The sequence below is a fragment of the Leucoraja erinacea genome, chromosome 5, assembly GCF_028641065.1.
Source record: "Leucoraja erinacea ecotype New England chromosome 5, Leri_hhj_1, whole genome shotgun sequence".
NCBI classification, from domain to species: Eukaryota; Metazoa; Chordata; class Chondrichthyes; order Rajiformes; family Rajidae; genus Leucoraja; species Leucoraja erinaceus.
The window spans coordinates 64,717,058-64,738,256 of record NC_073381.1 but is presented as its reverse complement, the minus strand read 5'-3'; the positions used below and the strand labels follow the sequence as shown (position 1 = coordinate 64,738,256).

General features: G+C 42.5%; 1 protein-coding gene across 2 annotated transcripts in view; it reads left to right on the top strand.

Moving 5' to 3' along the window:
• The first annotated feature begins 2,166 nt into the window (after nucleotides 1-2,166).
• Nucleotides 2,167-21,199, top strand: part of gprc6a (G protein-coupled receptor, class C, group 6, member A) — a 28,741-nt gene continuing 9,708 nt past the window's right edge. The window contains exons 1-4 of one of the 2 annotated variants that reach the window (XM_055635802.1): nucleotides 2,183-2,523; nucleotides 12,676-12,979; nucleotides 15,718-16,566; nucleotides 20,207-20,410. In XM_055635802.1, the coding sequence (XP_055491777.1) occupies nucleotides 2,312-2,523; nucleotides 12,676-12,979; nucleotides 15,718-16,566; nucleotides 20,207-20,410 (1,569 nt within the window). In that variant the 5' untranslated portion in view covers nucleotides 2,183-2,311. Of the gene's footprint in view, nucleotides 2,524-12,675; nucleotides 12,980-15,717; nucleotides 16,567-20,206; nucleotides 20,411-21,199 lie in introns of both variants that reach the window. The other variant, XM_055635803.1, reaches the window with a different exon arrangement.

The window sequence follows — 21,199 nt, the reverse complement described above, 5'->3', positions numbered from 1 at the left end:
GGTCAACACTAGTGTGCAGGATAGTGCTTGTGTATGAAGATAGCGGGTCAGCATGGACTAGGTGGGGCAAAGGACCTGCTTCCATGCTGTATCTCTAAACTAAAAAAATACAAATGGAAGGTTGTCCAGCATGAATTGATGGACCAAACTTTTTGACTACTTAGATCTATTGCTAATTATTCTTCGGTTTGACTAGCACATCTTCAGTGCTTCATATCAGGTCTTACTAAAACTAAAGAGGCCGCAAGAGTAGCTTTTAAACAACGGAAAATCCAATCCAGGATTCCCTTTCCTCAAAATTTCCCTTAGTTACATTTTTTGTCCAATATCCGTCCAACATTTCAGATCGTAGGAGATGGGGTGAATGGCCCACTTCTATAGCACTGACATTCAGTCTGACGCAGGCAGGACACATACAGTTGGTTGAAGAGTCCTGCTGGTTATGATCAAACTGCAGCAACTTGGCAAGGAACTATCTACAAAGCTATCAGTTTTCTCATGGTAACTGGCTGACAAATAAAATATACATTACTGCTGCACCATACATTTCACCTGTTAGTGATAACATCTCACTTAAACGAAACAAAGACATTGTCAAGGCAGCCCAGAATTAAATTAGCCATACAAACTCTTCCCACAGTGACAGTCCACAGCACAAATATAGAGACATAGAAACATAGAAATTAGGTGCAGGAGTAGGCCATTCGGCCCTTCGAGCCTGCACCGCCATTCAATATGATCATGGCTGATCATCTAACTCAGTATCCCGTACCTGCCTTCTCTCCATACCCTCTGATCCCCTTGGCCACAAGGGCCACATCTAACTCCCTCTTAAATATAGCCAATGAACTGGCCTCAACTACCTTCTGTGGCAGAGAGTTCCAGAGATTCACCACTCTCTGTGTGAAAAAAGTTCTTCTCATCTCGGTTTTAAAGGATTTCCCCCTTATCCTTAAGCTGTGACCCCTTGTCCTGGACTTCCCCAACATCGGGAACAATCTTCCTGCATCTAGCCTGTCCAACCGCTAAATAATTTTGTAAGTTTCTATAAGACCCCCCCTCAATCTCCTAAATTCTAGAGAGTATAAACCGAGTCTATCCAGTCTTTCTTCATAAGAAAGTCCTGACATCCCAGGAATCAGTCTGGTGAACCTTCTCTGCACTCCCTCTATGGCAATAATGTCCTTCCTCAGATTTGGAGACCAAAACTGTACGCAATACTCCAAGGTGTGGTCTCACCAAGACCCTGTACAACTGCAGTAGAACCTCCCTGCTCCTATACTCAAATCCTTTTGCTATGAAAGCCAACATACCATTCGCTTTTATTACTGCCTGCTGCACCTGCATGCCTACCTTCAATGACTGGTGTACCATGACACCCAGGTCTCGCTGCATCTCCCCCTTTCCCAATCGGCCACCATTTAGATAATAGTCTGCTTTCCCCGTTTTTGCCACCAAAATGGATAACCTCACATTTATCCACATTATACTGCATCTGCCAAACATCTGCCCACTCACCCAACCTATCCAAGTCACCTTGCAGCCTCCTAGCATCCTCCTCACAGCTAACACTGCCCCCCAGCTGTGTCATCCGCAAACTTGGAGATATTGCCTTCAATTCCCTCATCCAGATCATTAATATATATTGTAAATAGCTGGGGTCCCAACACTGAGCCTTGCGGTACCCTACTAGTCACTGCTTGCCATTGTGAACAGGACCCGTTTAATCCTACTCTTTGCTTCCTGTTTGCCAGCCAGTTCTCTATCCACATCAATACTGAACCTTATCCTTTCCCCTACTCCCTTCCCCCACCCAAACAAGAAGCCCTAATCTCTCTCCGAACCCTCGACCACACCAAGCACAGTGAGTTACAAACCTCACCCCTTATTTCTTACTGGCCAGTCCTGATTTGGTTTTCCTGCCAAGAGGCTCCAATAGTGTTCTGCTCAAGCCTGAATAAACATGACTTTAGGATTTAATTAATGTCATTGTGGTCCTGCCAACACGTGGTGAGTTTGTTTCCCCTTAAGGTTTGGCTATTTTATCAGCCTAAAAACAATTGAGTAAAACACGAATTGAAACCATAACGTAATACCTACATAATGATCCACAAAGCACTTTTGATTGACACAGATAGGGTTTGCACAATCCAAGGAACCTACCTGTCACACCAATTGGAAAGCTGAAGCACATTTAAGTAGGGTGTGGCTGAATGTTTGCGACTTGGTTTCCCGTGTAACCGTGAGATACCAGGAACCTGTGAACTTTGTAAAAGTAAACGCAGCCTGTTCTAACCACTCCAATCTGAAAATGTTAAAACTGCTCAGAAACGTGCTTCTGTTTCAAGTTTTGTTTGTGGTATGCACTTTGTCAACGCAAACTCCGAGCACCTGTGAAAATTTGCATGACTCCTACAATATTGAATCTCCAGGAGATATCATCATTGGAGGTCTCTTTGCAGTCCATGTCAAGATCGAAAGTTCGGTGGATCTGAAAAAACCTGAGGGTCAAACATGTAAAGGGTAAGTAACTAACTGATTCAAAGCCTTGGTAAATGTAATATTTAAGGTTAACTACATTTTGTATGCGATGAGAAATAATTAATCTAAATTAAAATTTAGATTTTAAAATTTAGATTCATACAATGACATAAAATGAGGAGAGTACTCATACTTTTACAGTGAAAAGGGAAGAGGAAAGCTTTTAATACACTGCAATATGTTCTGAAATGCAAATAATTATTTTGTAGATTGGAGTTGTTAAAGTCGCTTAGGAGCCAGAAATACAAAAGTAAATTTAACTATCGGGAAGACTAATTTTTACTGTGTCAAATCAAGGAAATAATGATGCCTTACAATAGCAATAAAGATTTAGAACATTTTTACAAATATATTCAAAACTGCTAAGTTTTCTTTAGCGTTTGTAGGTAATTATGACTTTTCCTTGGCAGAACAGTCACATAGGGGAACTATGTAAGGAATATGTTAGAATTTTTAATTAGCAGAAAACATTTATGTTTAAGTAATATATCTGAACACTCATGAATGACTGTATCATAGATCAGTAAGGATACCCAGCCCCCAGTTTAGCCCTCAACTTATTATTTGTAAGTCCAATGAAACCAAATAGATTATGTGATCACTTCAGAGACATGTAAATGTAAAACATGTGGGTATTGGTTTGTTATTTAACTGAACCCACTTTGCAAGTTTTCAATCTGAACAATGAATGCTGTTATTGGTACTTTTAAAACTCTCTCCTTTGTCTTCAAATCGCTCTGTGGCCCCTTTTCAACATATATCTGTAGTTGTTTTCATTGTTACTGCTCTCTGAGAGCACAGTGGTCTGCTAGTAGTAGAAGCAAATAGCTGCAGATGCCGGTTTACAAAAAAGGACACAAAGTGCTGGAATGGTTCAGCGGGTCAGACAGCATCTCTGGAGAGCATGGATAGGTGATGTTTTGAGTTGAAACCCTTCTCCAAACTGTGCGGAAGGGGCAGGGGGGAAGAAAGTTGACTCCTCTCACTGTCTCCAAGTGAAAGGTGTAGCCATGGACCAGATACAAAGAATTAAATATATAAGTGCTGAATATAGTGCTCCCCATTATACTGTAGCCTTACAGAAAAGCCATATCTTCCATTGCATTTTCTATTCAATTGTTCTATTCTTTCCTATTGTGGTATGTTATGAGATTGTGGCTGAAAATGCACCTTTGAAGCCACCATAGCTGACCAGTGTAACATGGATACAGGCCCTTCAACCCATTGAGTCCGTGCCTTACTATGTAATCCAGGTTTTGCATCCTACACAGAAACTCACAGAAACCAACAAACGTACAAACCTGCACATCTTTGGAATGTGGGAGGAAACTAGAGCACCCGGGGAAAACCCACATGGTCATAGGGAGAATGTACAAACTCTGTATAGAAGGACCCTTAGTCAGGATTGAACCCGGGTCTCTGGTGTTGTAAGGCAGCGATCCTACCACTGCGTCACTGTGCTGCCCCCAAAGTGCATTAAGGGTGAGAAAGATGAACACAAAGGATGAAAATAATTAATTTGTACCTGAGATCAACATGGTCCAGGATTTCCATATATATGGTATATATTAAATCGTATTTACATAATAACAGGTGTAAACAAAAGCACCTGCATGTCAGGTATTGTGCATAATGATGATGACACAGCCATTCAGTCATCAGACACCATCGGGGGACCTACAATGCCCACAGAAGTTTTCATGCATTACCTGAGTGAATTATGTTTTCTCATAGTAAATGGACTTGCAGTTGGAAGGATCAAAAGAGAATTAACAGAGCAGGGATGAGTTCAATGCCCTAGAGAAAGGGATTAGGTCATTGCACAGTGATTCCACTGAGTGCCTTGGCACTGAGACACAACAACACTATTCTTCACAATCTAGATTATTAGTCCTTTACATCTGTGTTACATTACATTCAAATCTTTCAGAGCACCTTTGTCTCATGATGTACCAATGAAACAGTCTAGCAACTAACATTAAACCACTTCAATGAGCAGAAAATACTAAACACAGTGGGATTCAAATTTCAATGTACCAAGAGGATACAATAGATGGGCCTGAGTAGAACACTGATTACATTTTCACTCAAGGGCTTCCACTGCACGGTTGAAGTTTGGAAAATGTGCAGGGGTTGGAAGTAAACATTGAAAAATAGACAAATGGGAAGCCCGTTGAGCCCACATCCACTATTCAATACCCTCATGACTGATTATCTACTTTAATACCATATTTCCACCTTCTCCCCATAACCCACAATGTCTTTTGTTCCATGGCTGGGAGTATCTGTCGTTAGTTTATCATTGTCACAGTGAAAATACGGTGAGAAACTTTGATTACCTGCTACAAGTCAAATCATGCTGCACATGAGTTTAATCAAGCCATACACAAGTACAACAGGTAGTGCAAAGAGAGAAAAATGCCAGAGTGCAGAAGATAGTGTTACCACATTATAGTGTTGAAGAGAAACTGCAAATAAAAAGAAGAGCAAAGTCCACAATAATGGATGTTGGGAGATTGAGGGTGTACCCTAGCTTATTGGAGGACCATTCAGTCAATAAATAGGAGTCTGATGTGGTGCTTGTGTTATCTAGTTGTTCCAGCAATGAGTGTAGGGCCAGGGAGAAGGCGTCTGCTGTGGACCTGTTGTGACAGTATGTGAACTGCAGTGGATTTGGGCCATCCCCGAAGCTAGCGTTAATGTGCACAATGACCAACAGTTGGGGGAAGAGGACAGAGCAGAGCTTGTGCCACTGCTTTAAGTAGGAATGTGTAGGTGATAAAAGAACTGGCTTCAGATTCAGAATTAGAACCCCCAACAGTGCTCGCACTCAAAACAGCATAAAACATAGAATAGTACAGCGCAAGAACATGCTCTTCAGCCCACAATGTCTGCTCCAAACATGATGCCAAGGTCATCTCTTATCTATCTGCACGTAATCCACTTCCCTCCATTCCCTGTGTATCCATATGCTTAGCCAAAAGTCTCTTAAATGCCACTGTAGTATTTATTTCAACCATCAACTCCAACAGTGCAATCCAGGCACACACCATCTTCTAGACCATTGAAACATAGACAAATGGGGTGGTCCTTGAGCCTACCTTCGCTATTTAATACCCACATGGACGATCATCTATATCTGTACTATAAAGAAACCATTGACCATTGACCATTGACCTCTGTGTAGAAAACCTGCTCCGCGCATCTCCTTTAAACTTTACTTTTTAAAGCTGTCCCCTCTTGTATTTGATTTTTTCATCCTGGGAAAAATATTATGACTGTCTATCCAATCCATGCCTCACATAATTTTATATACTTCAAACATGTTTCATTTTGCCCCGAAAGGAGAGACAGAGAGTGTGGGGAGTGAGATCTCGAAAGAATTTTAAATCAAGGACGAGAATTTTTTAATTGAGGTTCGGCATAGCCAAGAGGCAATGCAGATTAAGATGCACAGAGGGAAGAATGAAAAGGATGTGTTGTGAGGTGGGCAGGGCAGGTGGATTGCAATGCAGAAGGAAGCAAGTGAAGCAGCAAATGAGCACAGGCAGCTGCATTGTCCAACGTTACTCTTCAGGTGGAAAATGGTCATGTGAATAAATGATTGGGTACTCATCATGTTGTCAAAAATGATGACAACATTTAGCCTCAATTACTCGGGAGAGAGGGAAGGTCAGTGACCAGGAAGTGTCACTGACCTTCTTGAGGGGGGATCTTATAGAAACTTACAAAATTCTTAAGGGCCAGATGCAGGAAGATTGTTCCCGATGTTGGGGAAGTCCAGAACAAGGGGTCACAGTTTAAGGATAAAGGGGAAATCTTTTAGGACTGAGATGAAAAAAACACTTTTTACACAGAGAGTGGTGAATCTCTGGGATTCTCTGCCACAGAATGTAGTTGAGGCCAGTTCATTGGCTATGATGTTAGATGTGGCACCTCGTGGCTATAGGGATCAGGGGGTATGGAGAGAAAGCAGGTACAGGATACAGAGTTGGATGATCAGCCATGATCATATTGAATGTCAGTGCAGGCTCGAAGGGCCGAATAGCCTACTCCTGCACCTATTTTCTAAGTTTCTAAGTTTCTATGTTTTATGGTGTTTGCTGTGTAGACAATGGCTTTAGTTTTCCCAATATTTTGTTGCAATAAATTTCTGCTCACACGAGATCAATCAAGAAGGTCAACAATTTAGGGGGAGGGAAGGGATGAAAATGGGAGGTGAACATACCTGTTCTGTGAGAAACACAATATTTGGCAGAGCTAAGCAAAGCTGAGCAAAGAACATTTAAGCAATGAAGCAACATATCTGAGGCAGGTGAGTCAGACTGAGAATGTCACAGCATTTCAGTGAAGAACTCAAAAAACAAACAGCTGTGGACTGTGAAAATCTAAAAAGTAATTCAGGCAATTCCCTTCCCTGAAGTCCCCGTCTTCGAAGATCATCTCCGCAGTAAATACAGATGAGTATAAATTTAAAATCGCGCCCATCTGCTATGGTGTAACGCCTAGACAACCTCGCTGATCGTGAAGGGGACCTATTTTTAGTTTAGTTTAGTTTAGTTTTGAGATACAGTGCGGAAACAGGCTCTTCGACCCATTGAGTCTGCACGGAAATCGCTATCAAAACATGGGGGGGACATAATTTCTTGGCGGCCGCGCCACGCAATCGCACACACGCGAGGCTTCGGCCTTGGGCCCTGTGGACGGTAACATCGAAAGCTCACCTGGTTGGTGACCGACTCCGAACTCCAGCAACAGCAGCTTGGTCCGCCCCGAATCGTGGGGCTTCAATCGACCCGTTTGCGGGGCCTTTCACTGCCCGGCGGGGGCTTCAATATTGGGAGCCTCGATCGCCTCGACACAGCAATTTGACCACAGGGCGGTGGAAGATCCTGCGGCCAATTTTAAGCTGCGCCGGGCCGGGGGATGAAAGGCCCCGCGAATGAGCCGATTCAAGCTCCGCTCTATGATCTTTGCTCCTTCCTCCAATCACTGCGCTCTATCCTCAGTCCCACCCCCCTACCTCTGCCTCTGACCAACACCCCGCTCCTCCCATCATCACGCTGAATCATCATTGTCCCCCCCCCCCTCCCCTCTCCCACTGCCTGTGACCGAGTCTCTCTCGTCCAATGAGCGCCCTCGATCATCAGTCCCACCCCCACTGTCTCGCGGAGAGCGGAGATTTTTAATAGCTTTTTTTTCACCAAGTTTTAAAATCCGGATTGCAAAACATGGGGGGGGAAATCGTCCTCCACCTCTCTAAAAATGGGGGGGATGTGTTCTCCTGTCCCCCGGGATTTCCGCCCATGGCACCAACCATCGATCCCCGTGCATTAGCACAACCCTGCACAATAGGGACAATTTACAATTTTTACCAGAGCTAAATTAACCTATGTTTGGTCCTTGCTGCCCACCCTTGACATGCCTTCTTCTTTCTCCTGATCAGAGCCTCAGTATCCTCAGTAATGAATCCTCAGTAGCCTCACAATCTCAGTAATTAAGGGACAGAAGTTTAGGGGTAACATGAGGGGGAACTTCTTTACTCAGAGAATGGTGGCTGTGTGGAATGAGCTTCCAGTGGAAGTGGTGGAGGCAGGTTCGATTTTATTATTTAAAAATAAATTGGATAGGTATATGGACGGGAAAGGAATGGAGGGTTATGGTCTGAGTGCAGGTAGATGGGACTAGGTGAGAGTAAGTGTTCGGCACGGACTAGAAGGGCCGAGATGGCCTGTTTCCGTGCTGTAATTGTTGTATGGTTATATGGTTATCCCTCATCAGCCAGAGTTCCCTAATCCTATTAAACTTGCCATTCACTCTAACATGAGCATGTTGGCCCTGAACTCTACCAATATCACTTTTAAAAGTCTCACACTTGCCAGACATCCGTTTACCTGCCCACAGCCTTTCCTGATCTACCTTTGCAGATTCCTTTCTAATGTCCTAAAAATCAGCCTTGCTCCAAGTTAGGACTTTAATTTATGGACGATCTCATTTTCTATAAATATTATAAAACTATTAGAATTGTGGTTGCTGGTTCCAATGTGCTCACCCACTGACACTTCAGCCACTGAGGAGGGCAAATATTGTCTTCTCTCTAGAAGGCCAAATGTGTGTTGCTTGAGAAAACATTCCTGTATACACCTTATAAATTCAGCTTCATCTAACCCCTTGTGCGGCACGGTGGCGCAGTGGTAGAGTTACTGCCTTACAGTGTCAGAGACCCGGAGTCGTTCCTGACTGTACGGAGTTTGTACGTTCCCCCCGTGACCAATGTGGGCTTTCTCTGGGTGCTCCGGTTCCCCCCACACTCCATGTAGGCTAATTGGATTGGTATTATTGTTAGTTATCCCTAGTGCATGTAGGATAGTGTTAAGGGCCTGTCCCACAAGCATGCAACTCCATGCGGCAAGCGCGACCTAAAGGGCCTGTCCAACGAGCATGCGACTGCATGCGGCAAGCGCGACCAAACCAGAAGCGGGGGCCGCGCGCGGAGGTCGAGTGAGTGACATGAAGTTCGAGCGAATTCCGCGGGAAGTTCGCGTGTGACGTACGGCGTCGAGGCGGTGCGTACGGTGTCGAGGCGGATGCGGGATTTTTGAACATGGTCAGTTTTTCGGAGCCCCGTGCGATGTCGGGACCAGCTCTGCACAACTCCATACGGCTCCGGCAATCGAAGTGGGACCGGACCCGCGAGGTTGTACGGCTCAAGCGACCACGTTAGTTCTCGCTTGCCGCATAGAGTCGCATGCTCGTTTGACAGGCCCTTTAGGTCGCGCTTGCCGCATAGAGTCGCATGCTCGTGGGCAGGCCCTTAACACTATCCTACACGCACTAGGGACAACTAACAATAATAGCAATCCAATTAGCCTACGTGGAGTGTGGGGGGATCTGGAGACACCCACGAAGGGCCTGTTTCCACACTATATGTCTAAACTTAACCGAACTAAATTAAAAAGCTACTTACGTTTGATAAGGGATACCATTACCTGTGTACCTATGTACCATCCCAACACAAATAACATGTGTAGGGAAGAACTGCAGATGCTGCTTTATACCGAAGATGATACAAATTGCTGGAGTAACTAAGCGGGTCAGGCAGCATCTCTGGAGAAAAGGAACATGTGACGTTCTGGGTCAGAACCCTTCTTCAGACATTTTCTCCAGGGATCACATATGTAATATGTAATATAAATGTTGCTGCTCTGCCACGTTGAAAGAGCTAAGATGATCGATCAAAGCAAGACATGCTCATTTAACTATAAAATGTTAGAAGAAGGGTCTCGACCTGAAATATCACCCATTCCTTCTCTCCAGAGATACTGACTGTCCCGCTGAGTTAATCCAGCTTTTTGTGTCTATCTTATATTTAAACCAGCATCTGCAGTTCCTTCTAACATAAAATGTTAGATGTGCCTGATGCAAGGCTGATTTTTCACCAGATTGGGCAGCTTTGTGAATATAGGAAAGATATTGTCAAGCTAGAAAGGGTTCAGAAAAGATTTATGAAGATGTTGCCAGGACTAGAGGGTCTGGGCTATAGGGAGAGGTGGAGTAGGCTGGGACTCTATTCCTTGGAGAGCAGGAGGATGAGGAGTGATCTTATAGAGGTGTATAAAACCATGAGAGGAATAGAATGTGTAGATGCACAGAATCTAGAGTAGGGGAAGGGGAAAATATTTAATCTGAGGGGTGACTTTTTCATACAGTGGTGGGTGTATGGAACAAGAAGAGGTAGTTGAGGCTGGGACTATCCCATCGTTTAAGAAACAGTTAGACAGGTACATGGATAGGACAGGTTTGGAGGGATACGGACCAAACACAGGCAGGTGGGACTAGGGTAGCTGGGACATGTTGGCCGGTGTGCGCAAGTTGAGCCGAAGGGATTGTTTCCACACTGTATCACTCTATGACTCAATTACTCTTTCAAGGAATAGGGAAGGTGGAAACAACAACACAGTGATGAGCTGACTCTACATTGCACCACCCTGTAGTGTTTTAACTAGCTCACACCTATTCAAGGAGAAATGTGTTCTGACTAAAACTGGCAGGTACTTTTCATGTGAATCAGATGTGGAAGGCTGTGAATAATAGAATTGTCAATTCTTAGGATTTAATTTAATGATAGATACCCCGTATCTATGATTGGATGCCGGGGTAGGATGATATATATATAAACTGTATATACTCAACTTTTTCGTTGTTGTTTATTATGGTGTTTACAGAATACTATGTCTACATATCTGTTGTGCTGCTGCAAGTAAGATTGTCATTGTTCTGTTTCGGGACATATAACAATAAAATGCTCTTGACTCTCTTGACTTGACACAAGAATCAAGTTAAAGACCTGGTTGTCATGCTGCAAGAAGTGCAACAAACTTCACATTCCATGACCAAACAATTAGACTACCAGGGTCATTCAATACCATGTGCCACATCCCCACCACATACTGCCAACAATTTCTATCGATCAGTGTTGACGCCCAACACAATCTCTTCCAACTTACCGGCTGCAGATGGTGCATGCATGCACCACTCACATTCCACACTTCCCATTTACTTCAGACACCCACGAAGCTCCACATGGCCAGGGTGCAAAGGAATAGCAAAGCATCAATAACGACCAAAAGATTTCCATTTCACATTGGAGCTGCACCCATCAGCTCATTTAGCGACAAATGCAGGAACAAACGTTATAGTCGGTTCATTTCTGGCATTAACATACTGAAGGAAAGTGACTGAATTAGAGCTAGTTAAGGATGTTATTAGATCCAAAGAGGAGTCATATAAAGTTACAAGAATAAGCAGCAAGCCTTAAAATTAGAAACGGTTCAGCAAAAATGTACCATGGGATTGATTAAAAGAGCAAAAATATAATGCAAGAGTTAGCTTGCAAATAATATAATAATGGAGTGCAAAGGCTTCGTCAGCAATGCAAAAAATAAAGATTGATAAAACAAATATGGGTCCCTTACAGTCAGAAATTAGAGATTTTGTGATGGAGAACAAGGAAATGGAAAAGCAATTTATGAAATATTTTAGTTGTGCCTTCACGAAATGGACATAAATAAGACGTACCTAGAATCTAATGTTTTAAAAAAAAACAATGCTGGAAAAATATCTTCATTTGTAGCTGAAAGGAGACGGCTGAAAGGAGAAACAAACTGCTGGAGGAATTCAGCGGGTCAAACAGCATCTGTGAGGGAGAGCAATCATCAGTGGTTTGGGTTTGATGTTGGGTCTCAACCCAAAACTGACAATTCCTTTCTGCCCACAGATGCTGCTCAATCGCTGAGTCCATCCAGCACTTTGTTCTTTTGCTTCAGATTTCAGCATCTTCAGCCTTTTCTGTCCCCATAAAAGCTCAATGTCACAATTACCTAAGCAAGCAATAGACAATAGACAATAGGTGCAGGAGTAGGCCATTCACTCCCTCGTGCCAGCACCACCATTCAATGTGATCATGGCTGATCATCCCCAATCAGTACCCTGTTCCTGCCTTCTCCCCATATCCCCAGACTCCGCTATCTTTAAGAGCCCTATCTAGCTCTCTCTTGAAAGCAAACAAGAACTAGAGGTTTCTGGTGTGAGGGGAAAGATTTGATTGGAACCTGAGGGACAAACTTTTTCCACACAGAGGGTGCCTGAGGAAGTAATTGAGGCAAGTAACGTAACAATTTTTAAAATACATTTTGGCAGGTACATTGACAGCAAATAGGATCAACTTCATTAGGGCACCTTGATCAGCATGGATGAGTCATAGAATCATAGAGTGATACAGTGTGGAAACAGGCCCTTTGGCCCAACTTGCCCACACTGGCCAACATGTCCCAGCTACACTAGTCCCACTTGCCTGCGCTTGGTCCATATCCGTCCAAACTTGTCCTATCCATGTATGAGTTGGACCAGAAGGCCTGTTTCCGTGTTGTATGGCTCCATGACTTTGAACTGTCCATCATATGTGAAAGATTGTACACAATTGAAAGTCTATCATAATAATAATTATCCTAGTAAATGTCATATGCATTATCCAAATAACACTAGAAATAATGGTGATGGTATTGATAATACTGTACATCCAAAGCAGCAGATTGCAATTATTGTTTCTACCTAATTACACTCTCTAATTTTCAGGTTTGATGTGCGAGGTCTGGTAAAAGTTCTTGCCATGATCCACTCCATAGACAAGATAAACAATTCAACTCTCTTACCTGGAATTAAACTGGGATACAAGATATATGATACCTGCACGGAGCCGACAATGGCTTTGAGAGCAGCCATGAAGTTTCTTTCTAAAACCAACTCGTCAAACGACTGTGTTGAAGTGCACTGCAATTATACAGATTACTTGCCAACAGTTAAAGCAGTTATAGGACCTGCTACATCAGAAGTTAGCATTTCCGTAGCACGGTTGTTGAACATAAACCTTATGCCTCAGGTAATCAAATTATATTCATTGAACCCTCAGTTTATATTTAACTGTAATATATTTATTCACCCTCCTTCTCTCAATTTATAGTCCTGCCTGATTTTGTTTATGTTTAATGAAAATTATGGCAGAATGTGGTAACATTTGTATGTTCAGAAGCAAAGCATGTTAACATTTAGAAAACACATTAGGCTAATCGAGCTGTCCTTTCTGATGGCCTCAAAAGTGACATATTTCTTAATACCTGATCGTAGACACGCCAGCCAAAGGAAACATTATCCCTGCAACTAATCTGTCGAGCCCTAAAAGAATTGACTACATTCCAATGAGATCATTTTCTCATTTTGTTGAAATCAAGAGAAAACCGGCCCAGTTAAATTAACCGCTCCCCATGCAACACACTCACCGTTCCAGGAATCCAAATGGTGAGATTTCCTCGTGCTCCGTCAAACACACTTCTAGCGGTAGGGACACCATTTGGTGTACAATATTCCAGATGCGGTCTCACCAGGGACCTATATAACTGGAACAAGCTGTCATTACTCTTGTATCCAAATCCCCTTGTAATCACTGGTCACCAATGTCCAGCATACCATTTGTTTTCCAAATTACTCATGTAGAACAGTACAGCACAGAAGGGGGAGGGGGGGGGGGGGGGGGGGGAGGGGAGGGGGGGTGGTTAGTGTGTGTGATGCGGCACGCTGCTCCCCTGAATTCCATAGAGCTGTCGACAGCTTTCGTGCATGAGACGCGCACGCTTCATTTCCAGAACATTCGGATCACGTGACGCACGGTTTGCATTTCGCTCTCTCTCTCTCCCCCATCCCCCGCCCCTCCCCCCCCCCCCTCTCTCTCCCCCTTCCTCTCCCCCCACCCCCCCCTGCCCCCTCCCCCATCCTCCCTCCCCTAAACCACTTTCCCCCTACCCTCCCCTCACCCCCCTCCCCCTACCCCCTCCCCCTCCAACCCTCCCCTACCCCCTTCCCTCCACCCCATCACCTCCCCACCCTCCCCCTCCCTTCCCTCTCCCCTTCCCTTTCCCCCCTCTCAGCCCCCCTCTCTCTCTCCTCCCATCTCTCTCACCCCTCCTCCCCCACCCCTCCCCCCCCTCACCCATCTTCCCTCTCCTCCTCCCTTCCACACCCCTCTCCCTCTGTCTCTTGCCCTTCTGTCTCTGCCCATTTCCCACTGTCTCCCCATTTTCTCTCTGCCCTCACTCTCTACTCCCCATCCCTCTCTAGATGTGCCTGTGAGTTGGGGGCTATGCGTCAGTGGATAGGGCGGTTATGAGGTAAAAGGAGCAAATTAATAATATTAATATAATATCAAGGGAAGTAGTTAGCATGTGTGCGGGGGGGGGTAGTTAGTTTGTGTGATGCCCCATGCCACCCCCCCCCCCCCACATCCGTAACCACACTTTGGGGGAACAGACCCAACGGGTCTGCACTTGGTCTAGTATTTGATAAAATTAAGAATGACTGGTAAAGAGAACTCCAAATTTCACTATCTATAGAGAAATGGGAGAGGATTCTTCAATTAGTTAATACCTCTTCAATGTGTGCAAGACACACTCTGATACAATTCAAGGTGGTTCATAGAGCTCATATGTCAAAAGATAAGTTAGCTCGTTTTTATGGTCATATAAATCCTACCTGTGACAGATGTAACTCTGAAGTGGCCTCACTGACCCATATGTTTTGGTCCTGCCCACTTTGGGAAAAATGTTGGAAATAAATTTTTGATACTATTTCTGTAGTCATAGGTATTGATTTACAACCTCATCCTATTACTTCAATTTTTGGGCTACCAATGTTAGATTCTATTCATTTGGTCCACTCCGCCCATCGGTTGATTGCTTTTACCACATTAATTGCCAGAAGATCTATTTTATTTAAATGGAAAGACTCCAACCCTCCGACCACACTCCAGTGGTACTCTGAAACGATATCATGTTTAAATTTAGTAAACATCAGGTTACATTGTTGAACCCTTGGTTAAATTTGATAAGACTTGGGGAAAAATGTATTCAACACTTTCACACAACATAAATTGCTCCCTCTCTAACCGTTATAAAAACTATTTTACCTTTATATGGTGGAACGGACTTGACGACAAACTGACTTAAATTGTTGAAATTCTCAGCTCAGATTCTGTTTTGCTTTGTTTTGGGGGTTTTTTTCTTTAGTTTAGGGGGGGTTTTGTTTCTTCCTTTTTCCCTTTTTCTTTTTTCTTTCTTTTTATCTTTGTGTTTTTTTTCTACATATATAAGTTTTCTTTTAAATATTTAACTATATTTACATAGAGACCGGGAGGTCTATATTCAATGTGTATTTTGACACTGGACATATTTAGGTTATACCTGTTATTAATGTAATCCTGATCCATATGTATCAATATCATTGTAATGTTTATCATTATTCTTTTTGCTTTGTTTTTTTTTTTTTGTTTTGTTTTTGTTTTTTGGAAAAAAAACGAATAAAAATATTTTAAAAGAAAGAAAGGATCGAACCCGGGCCTCTGGCGCTGTAAGGCTGTAAGGTCTACCGCTACGCCACCGTGCCACCCCAAATTCTGCGAATCAAAATAAACAGAAATATTTAATATATCTCCCATTTCCTACTACTACAAACAATTTCTCATACCTGGTCTGTAAGAGGCCCGAATTACTATTTTTTTTATTTTTCTTTACCAGAAATATAAACTTCAAAGTAAAAAACTTTAATTTTGACTATTTGAATCTTTTCCAGATCAGCTACTCAGCTTCTGCAAAAATTCTGAGCGATAAAATTCGATTTCCTGCATTCCTGAGAACTATTCCAAGTGACACCTTTCAGTCTAAAGCCATGGCCATGCTGGTTCAAAACTTTGGGTGGAATTGGGTGGGAACTATTGCAAGTGACGATGACTACAGTCGGTCCGGAATAGATAGCTTCATTTCCGAAGCTGAGCTCCTGGGTGCATGCATTGCTTTCCAAGAAATTATTCCATTTTATTCATCTGATCAGATAACAACCTCCCGGATAAAAGAAGTGGCAAAAACTATCATCAACCGAACGAGAGTGAATGTCATTGTTATGTTTGCTAGAGCCTCCCATGTCGTTGAACTGTTTGAAATATTAAATACTCACAACGTGAGTAAAATTTGGATTGCCAGTGACAGCTGGTCAAGCAACAATAATATCACTCGCATGGAGAAAATTCAGAACATTGGGAATATTATTGGATTCACATTTAAAAGTAGAAATATTTCAAAATTTCGAGATTACGTGAAAAAATTGTCATTTAATTCGACAGGTGTTAACACATTTCTGAAGAAGTATTACATGCTTTATAACTTTTGTACAGCCGAGCAAAACGAAGATGTAGACTCTTGTATTTCAGATACAAAACACCCGCTCAAATATAATGAACATCAGAATATGAGCAATAGCAAGGAATTGCAATACCAGGAAAATGTCTTTCTCGTGAATAATATTGAAGCAGGTGTTACTTCCAGCATTCAGTGGTCAGTGTATGCTCTTACACATGCGCTTCAAAATCTGTTAAAATGCAGTGAAGGAATTTGCCATAGATCATCAGACTTTGCACCGTGGGAGGTAAGCCTTTACATAAAGTATAACGAATAACATATTCTCACTCGCAGATTAATTAATGTACAGTTTCCCTGTAGATCCCCGTATGCACCGCTATAATTGAAATGATATTTTACAAAGCAAAGCAAAGCAAAGTATCCTTCACCAAGGAGAAGGATATTGAATTATGTGAGGTAAGGGAAACAAGTAGAGTAGCTATGGAAACTATGAGGATCAAAGAAGAGGAAGTACTGACACTTTTGAGAAATATAAAAGTGGATAAGTCTCCAGGTCCGGACAGGATATTCCATAGGACATTGAGGGAAGTTAGTGTAGAAATAGCAGGGGCTATGACAAAAATATTTCAAATGTCATTAGAAACGGGAATAGTGCCGGAGGATTGGCGTACTGCGCATGTTGTTCCATTGTTTAAAAGGGGGTCTAAGAGTAAACCGAGCAATTATAGACCTGTTAGTTTGACGTCAGTGGGGGGAAAATTAATGGAAAGGATACTTAGAGATAATATATATAAGCATCTGGATAAACAGGGTCTAATTAGGAACAGTCAACATGGATTTGTGCCTGGAAGGTCATGTTTGACTAATCTTGAATTTCTTGAAGAGGTTACTCGGGAAATTGATCAGAGTAAAGCAGTGGATGTGGTATATATGGACTTCAGTAAGGCCTTTGACAAGGTTCCTCACGGAAGGTTGGTTAAGAAGGTTCAATTGTTGGGTATTAATGGTGGAGTAGCAAGATGGATTCAACAGTGGCTGAATGGGAGATGCCAGAGAGTAATGGTGGATGGTTGTTTGTCAGGTTGGAGGCCAGTGACTAGTGGGGTGCCACAGGGATCTGTGTTGGGTCCACTGTTGTTTGTCATGTACATCAATGATCTGGATGATGGTGTGGTAAATTGGATTAGTAAGTATGCAGATGATACTAAGATAGGTGGGGTTGTGGATAATGAAGTAGATTTTCAAAGTCTACAGAGAGATTTATGCCAGTTGGAAGAGTGGGCTGAAAGATGGCAGATGGAGTTTAATGCTGATAAGTGTGAGGTGCTACATCTTGGCAGGACAAATCAAAATAGGATGTACATGGTAAATGGTAGGGAATTGAAGAATGCAGTTGAACAGAGGGATCTGGGAATAACTGTGCACAGTTCCCTGAAAGTGGAATCTCATGTAGATAGGGTGGTAAAGAAAGATTTTGGTGTGCTGGCCTTTATAAATCAGAGCATTGAGTATAGAAGTTGGGATGTAATGTTAAAATTGTACAAGGCATTGGTGAGGCCAATTTTGGAGTATGGTGTACAATTTTGGTCGCCTAATTATAGGAAGGATGTCAACAAAATAGAGAGAGTACAGAGGAGATTTACTAGAATGTTGCCTGGGTTTCAGCAACTAAGTTGCAGAGAAAGGTTGAACAAGTTAGGGCTTTATTCTTTGGAGCGCAGAAGGTTAAGGGGGGACTTGATAGAGGTCTTTAAAATGATAAGAGGGATAGACAGAGTTGACGTGGATAAGCTTTTCCCACTGAGAGTAGGGAAGATTCAAACAAGGGGACATGACTTGAGAATTAAGGGACAGAAGTTTAGGGGTAACATGAGGGGGAACTTCTTTACTCAGAGAGTGGTGGCTGTGTGGAATGAGCTTCCAGTGAAGGTGGTGGAGGCAGGTTCGTTTGTATCATTTAAAAATAAATTGGGTAGTTATATGGACGGGAAAGGAATGGAGGGTTATGGTCTGAACGCAGGTATATGGGACTAGGGGAGTATACGTGTTCGGCACGGACTAGAAGGGTCGAGATGGCCTGTTTCCGTGCTGTAATTGTTATATGGTTATATGGTTATATGGTTATATGGTTGTGACCCCCTCTTCTGTATGGTGCAGGAAGATTACCAGTAGCTGCACCAAAAATGAAACCAATGATTAATATCCAACAAATGTTTCCTGCCCTTACTGTACATTTACATTTTGACACCTGGAGTAGCGTTAACATGAGCTATCTTATGGATAGCTTTACCAGAATTGCTCCAAGGGTGGCACGGTGGGGCAGAGGTAGAGTTGCTGCGTTACAACACTTGCAGCGCCAGAGACCTGGGTTCGATCCCGACTATGGGTGATGTCCGTACGGACTTTTTACATTCTCCCCATGACCGCGTGGGTTTTCTCTGAGATCTTTGGTTTCCCCCCACACTCAAAAGACGTACGGGTTTGTAGGTTAATTGGCTTGGTATAAGTGAAAATAGTCCCTAGTGTGTGTTGGATAGTGTTAATGTGTGGGGATCACTGGTCGGTGCGGACTCGATGAGCCGAAGGGCCTATTTCCACGCTATATCTCTAAACTAAAATAAATTCAGGTGTGACTGGAATTATCTTCACTTATAACATCACTCCTCTCCCAACCTGCTGAGATAATCTGGGAAATGTTTATTTAAAGCAGATTCTCTGGTTCCAATTACATTTATTTTGATTAAGGTCAATCAAAAGACAGATAATTAAAAATTCTGTCACTACATCTGTAGAACACTGTGCTATTTAAGTTCATTGAGAATCTGATCACGGGTTATTTGTGCACTGGTACACATTTTTAGGCAATCAATCCCCCATGCAAATGACTCGCCTGATGTTAATCTGTGTACATTGTACAAATAGTGGTGACCTTGTGATTTTGTATCACAAATTGACCATAAGTGAAGACCACTGTCCTCAGATATAGGAGCAGCCCTTCACTGGATTGTACAGGCTGCTTCCATGTTATCTAAAGGGTCTGTCCCTTCTAGAGCTCTCCATTGTTGTGCACTCCAAGGCCTTTTCCAGGGAGCAGTGGCAGGAATTAATTGCAGTAATGTGGCGCTTTATGTTAGTTTTGAGACTGCAGTTTCTATACACGAATCCTGGAATCACAAGACATTTGGCCCTTTAATACATTGTGCAGTATTACTCCTTGGAGGTTAAGCACCAAATTGATATGGGTCCCCTGGGCAGCAATGTTTCACCATGAACCTTCTGAATCTTCTGAATGTTATAGTCAGCAGGGCAGTACTCTGCAAATCGCCAACTTGGACAATTTTCACATTTTTATCAAGCCAATTAATCAATCCAATTAACCTACAAACTTGTACGTCTTTGGAGTGTGGGAGGAAACCGAAGATCTCGTAGAAAAACCACGCAGATCACGGGGAGAACGTACAAACTCCATACAGACAGCGCCCGTAGTCGGGATCGAACCCGGATCCCTGGCGCTGCATTTTGCTGTAAGGCAGCAACTCTACCGCTGTGCCACTGTGACTTTCATATGGAATTTCTGGGCCAGAAACTTTGAAATTTGTTAACCAATTAACTGCCACCCTTGTTGGCTGAAAAGATCAGTTACAATTAGTGCTGATTAGTGACATCACCATATAGGAAAATCACAATATTCCCCGTGGAATCTACCTTTAATTGCTCACTTCATAATTCATACCTAATTATAAAGGATTACGTTCTTCTATGGCTTCAAAGAGTTGTTTAGATTTTATACGTTACATTCTTAATATTAATATTAAAGACTTAAGCAATAATATTTTGATTCACTTTATTAGAAAACTATATCAACCAAAGCAATATTCTCAATTTAAAAAAATGATTATTACTTTAGTCCTTTAATCTTCTTACAGTTATTGGAAGAACTGAAGAAAGTGAACATAACTAAAGAGGGAAATAGAATCCAATTTGATTCTTTTGGAGATTTTATCTCTGGATATGATATCCTCATGTGGAAACCCATCAAAGACAAAATGGCTCTTGGTCACATAATTGCAGAATATGATATACAGACGAATAAATTTATAATTAAGGATTCACGTTTCAATAACTTCAAGGTAATTTTCTATCATTCTTAACTTTTCATTATATATTTAAGTATAGACCACAATGATTTCACCAAATATATATCTAACTTGTTTATAGCTAGCATCACAAATGCGCATGTTAACAGAGTGAATAGATGAATGTTTCAACTGCTTTGTCCACTTCTTCAGACATCACTCCTGCTCTATTCACTATCCCCTTGTATCTCTAAACCTCTTCCTCTGCATAAACTGTACAGGCAAATCCCTTGATGGTGACTGCTCCCATTGCCATTACATTTATAAACAAAAACATCTTTCCTATGTCCTTCTTTCCTTCCTCTCTTTGCTATTTAGGCAATCCCTTAAGATTGATGATGGTTTGCTATCACTCCAGCTTTGTGGGTTCTAAAATGGCTATGGTGGCCACTGAGGTCAATGTGAGAACAGGAGATTCTTCCATAGATGGGACAGGAGATGACGAAGGGAACAGGCCAAAATATAGGTTATGAGACCGTCTTCTCATTCTGCTGATTACACAGGGCCTCTGTATCTTCCCAATGTAAGGTCTTGAGGTTCTTTCAACTGCCCCAATTGCTCCTTCTCCACTTTGAATGATCATGGTCCAGGAGTTCCTGGGCATCTGAAGGGATGTTGCACTATTCAGAGGAAGCGTCGAGCACACCATTGAGTCTTTTCCTCTATCCACCTATAGTTTCTACCCATAGCTGAAGCTTGAAATAGAGTCTCCCTTTCAGAAGATAGGCATAAAATGCTGGAGTAACTCAGAGGGACAGGCAACATCTCTGGATAGAAGGGATG